Source organism: Drosophila subobscura, chromosome U (genome assembly GCF_008121235.1).
Source record: "Drosophila subobscura isolate 14011-0131.10 chromosome U, UCBerk_Dsub_1.0, whole genome shotgun sequence".
Classification (NCBI taxonomy): Eukaryota; Metazoa; Arthropoda; class Insecta; order Diptera; family Drosophilidae; genus Drosophila; species Drosophila subobscura.
This window is the reverse complement of record NC_048534.1, coordinates 25170915-25175533: the sequence shown is the minus strand read 5'-3', so window position 1 is coordinate 25175533 and position 4619 is coordinate 25170915. Positions and strand designations below refer to the sequence as shown.

General features: G+C 47.2%; 1 protein-coding gene across 1 annotated transcript; it reads right to left on the bottom strand.

Annotated features, from left to right (window-relative positions):
- Window positions 1-451: 451 nt before the first annotated feature.
- Window positions 452-1815, bottom strand: LOC117900500 (lanC-like protein 3 homolog). Its single transcript, XM_034810889.1, has one exon. It carries the CDS (start codon window positions 1744-1746, stop codon window positions 487-489), a length of 1260 nt encoding a protein of 419 aa, XP_034666780.1. The 5' UTR covers window positions 1747-1815; the 3' UTR covers window positions 452-486.
- Between the last annotated feature and the right edge of the window lie 2804 nt (window positions 1816-4619).

Sequence of the window (4619 nt, the reverse complement as noted above, 5' to 3'; positions counted from 1 at the left end):
CCTGTTAATTACACAAAACACCAGGCAAAAGGAACCCTTTTCTGGTTGCCTGCTAAGCTACGGCATTAGTCGACCACTAAGCGGCAAGCACAATGCACTACACAAACTACTTGCAACGGCAAAACACATGCAGCACTCAGCACAGAACACACTCCAAGGAGCGCTCGCTCTTGAAATAATGTTCAATGTTTATTCACCGAAAATGTCCTTCCAGTTGGCAGCCACAGAAATGCCAGGAACTTTCGACGCCAGCGATGTTTCCAGGAAAATTATAATCAGGCTTTTTGTTGTTTAATTGTTGATTAATTTATGAAGTGAAGGAAGAACCTCAAGGAAGGACAAGCTCGGACTGGGAAAATGTTCAGCTGGGAGCCTTAAAGACAAATATTCTGGCTTAATTTAAGGCAGAAAAGAAGAGCTCCAAGGAGACTTCCCTTGAGTACTGGAAGGGGTGCTGTGTTTTTGGAGTGTTGGGTAGAGTTTTTCCTAATGGAAAACATCCATAAATGGAAAATGTGCCTCCTCTGGCTGCAGCAAATCCACCAAATAGCAAACAGTCCCAGCCACGCCCTCAAACAGACTGTGTGGGCGATCCGGGGTGCGTGCCTTCTGCTTGAACTCCTCGCTGCTCAGCAGCTCCACGAATTTGTGGGCTCTGTACAGGTACATCATTTCATGGGTCAAACGGAAGAGCAACAAGAAAACATAACCATTGCCGGCGACACCGTGACAGAGACCAGGACCCTTGCGCAGGACACCGCGACGCCACACAAAATCGGCAGAGCGGCGCAGGGCCAACAGATAGCGTTCCTCCTGGAAGATCAGATGAGTCTTGGCCAGCACATAGACGATCCCAGGTGCGCCATGACACCAGTGCACCAGTCTCCGCTCGCTGCCATCCTCCAGGGCCACAGGGAAGTTGCCTTCGGCATCCTGCAACCTCAGCAAACAGTCAACGGTGCGCTTGACATCGTGCAACACGTCCGAGGGAGTGGAGAGTCCGAATGGCATTCCGGTAGACTCCATGCCGGGATGCTGCCTAAACCAGGGACTCTCTAGGAGCATGTGCATGATGCCGCAGACTCCATGAGCGGCGCCCAAATATTCCGTGCCATGAAATTCGTACATCAGCGGCAGGGCCGAGTGCTTCTTGGTGCTGTACTCGCGGCCATTGGCCACGACCATTTGGCAAATGGAAATCAGATCCTCATCGGGGATAGTCTGCCCGGGCAGCGTGTCATTCAGCCAGTAGCAGCCGGACAGATAGCCCGCTCGACCCACCAACATCTCATCGTAGCCGCCGTCGCTTTTGCCCTTGGGCTTCGCAGCCTTGAAGTTTGCCACATCCTTGGACAGCTCCTCGGTGTCGTTGAGTGCCGCAGAGATGGCGGCAGACACCGCATAGATCCCGGCATTGCCACACAAAAAGGAATAGCACTGCAAGGACGAACGTTTCCTGAAGCGCTCGGCATTGGCCTTGGCCTTGCCAATAAAATCTGCGGCATGCTGCAAGGCTGTGGGGAACAGCTGACGGGTGCGATCGCTGTGCTGCAGCTTCCAGAACATGTAGGCTATGCCGGCATTGCCCACATACACATCCCCACGATCCTCAACTTGCGGCTTACACTCTGCCAGAATGGTCTTTACGTACGTGGAGATGAGGTCCTTGACGCGCTCTTCATCCAACAAAAAATCGCCGTTTCTGGGGAAGTCTGGGTACGGGTTGTTGAAGTAACGAATTTCCATGTTGGAGCAGATTTTTTTGTTTTGTAGGGCAGCGGGATTTAGTTTGAAATTTTTTGAGTCAGTAACATTTTTACCCAAGGTTAAGGATTACTAGATGAGACTGAGTGAATTTTCCGTATTGGTTTCTATAAGGGTAAGATTTATGGGTGCTCAAGCAGGAATCTTTCATCAGTTCGTTTCAACGCGATAAAAATAGTTACTCAGCTTCAGACGCGTCCCACAAAGTTCCTCTTTGTTTCTTGATGGAATTATCTACTCACTAGCCCTTCCCTTCTCTATTTCCTCTGCTCCCCATCTATCTGCCTTTTTGCATTTATCTCCCACCGAAAGATCCCTCTGATCCCTCGTTAACCCACACATTTTATCATTGTGCAATCCTTTAACTTTGATTACTCATTCAAATCCCTTTTGAAAACCACTTTTAACAGCACTTTAATAGACCCAAAAGAAAGGCCGACTCCAAAGCCCGGCTCAAACACCTTAAGGCCACACAGGAAACGAGGAAAACAGGAAAGTTTTTCAATGTCCTGCGGCTTATTTATGTCCACAGCTTGACTTAATGACCTTCAGCGGAAAGGGGATGGGAGGGGAGGGAGTGATAGTTGCAAAAGGAAAGACAAAGCGATGTGGCGGTTAAGTCAAAAGGCGTTGAAGGCACTTTCATGAGCTGCCGGCTGGACACTGGTCTGGCCTGGACACTGGCCTGTCCTGTGTGTGTGGCCTGCCTGGACAATCACTGAGCAAATCCTGGGCCATTGAAATCAATAAAAGTTAACGGCTTCTCCGGCGATGGAGCGACGACAGGACGGGAACGAAGGATGACTGCGACGATTGATGTGCCATAAAAGTCGCAATTGAAGCGCACGCCCGCAGAGGAACCAACGAGCTGACCAAAGGGGAAAAGCACTGGGCTTAAAGGGGGGTGGGGTGGGACACTGCCAGACAGTCAGACAAACAGTTGGTGGATTTTACGGGGGGCTTGAGTCGTGTCGGAAGTGCGTCATCATAAAAAGCTTTCACGGCATTGACTTTGGTCCCCGCCAGAGCGAACGAGCGAACTGCTTGCTTATTGTCTGTGCGGCGGGCGCATAATTTATCATTTAACTGCTTTAATAGTTCCGTTATATTGAAAGTATAACGGGCAACGGGCAAGGGTATGCGTTGGGTCCATAAATTGCGCAACAACTAATGGCCCTGCAAAGGATATAGCCCTCGGTGGCAGCCCTTCTGTGTGTGGGGCTCCCTCTCAGTGTGTCTCGTCAGACTTTTGACTAATGGCCAGGAAAGTGGATGATGGCTCAAAGGGAGAGAGAGAGAGAGAGAGCGAGAGCAGTTAGAAAAGGGGGGAGTGTGGGTGTGGGCATGGATGACAAATTCACCTGCCAATCCAAAGGACCTTTCGCTGTTTTGCTTGATATTTATGATTTTGGCCACAAGATGACTTGCTTGGGACATTGATTTTTCTTTGGTCAAGAAAGCAGCCGAAAGCAGCAGAAACTGTGGCAGCAGAAAAAGGAGCACAAAGAGGAGTGGGAGGAGCAGCGAGAAGGAGCGGCAGGACGAAAACCGACAAGTCAATTTTTCTGTTGCCGTTTGACGAAATTTATGAACTACACATCCGTTTTGCGGGTCTTGCTTGCCACATCCAACTGTGTGCATGTGGACTGTGCCCCAATTTTTCTTCCTTTTCTTCTTCTGCTTCTCTTCTCGACTTTCCTGCTTTCTCTTGTCGCTTCTTTTGAGGTTAAGTTGCACGTGCGCCACATAGCAAACGAGGCGTGTCCTGACACCTGTACTATATAAGTAAATGTACAAATCTATGCCACACACACACCTGGCACATGCCACATGCCACATGCCATCATGTGGCAGTGTCTGTGACTAGCGGCTGTGTGTCTGTGTGGGATTTCTTTTGGCCAGGCTTTTGATTTGTTTGTTAACCCTCATGCGGTCACCAGAGCTCACAGAGCTGCACTCTGTCTCTGTCGCTCTTTCTCTTTCAACGCTCGTTTCACTGATCATTTGGGTTGATTGTGGTCATTCCGAGTAGGTGAAAAATGAAGAATGTGCAGCCTGGGGGCAGAGACACTGTCAATAGGCTTCGGACTGGGCAGTTTTGGTGACAAATTAGCAATGGAAATGAAACAAATGTGAAGAGGAACTCGAAGAAAGGGAAAATATATGTATTTGGACTGCAGATACAAAGAAATTCAATGAAAATAAATTGAGAATGGGTATGGAAAATATGGAAGTTTCTTAAGAAAAATACATCTGCATATAGGAATGAGTGGAATGATATTAAAGTTTCACTGGGATGAGGCTCAAAACAGGAGGAGATCCTTTTGCTTACTGGTAATCCATAAATACCGGGAAAATGTATATTTTATTGCTTAAGTTTTGATGAATTTGTGAAGCTCTTTATTTATAAGTAATTCCATTGAAAATATCATATTAAATATTGTTTTTCTGTGTTTCTTTTCAGGTAAATGCATGGAAAATTGGAATACATTTGAAACCTTTATCATTGTTCATGTTCATGTATTCCTGGAAGGATTTCGATCCAAAAATTATCCATATATGTTTTTTATTATCATAGAATATAATACGATTTTGTTGGGTAAGTGAAAATGTTAGAGATGTTAGAAATTCTCAAGTTACTTGAACTTCTTTTCTCCACTTTTTGGGTAATGAAAACCAAAAGAAATGCCGCACTATTTCCAAATAAACTAGGTAAATCCCCTCTCAGGGTGCCACACCCACCAACCCCACTTAAGGGTTAAGTTTCTCATCTGTGGTCTGCCCAGCCGCTTTCTGGTTAGTTGGCCAAATCACTGCTCACACGAAACTCACACAATGAACCCCGGGCAGAGGCC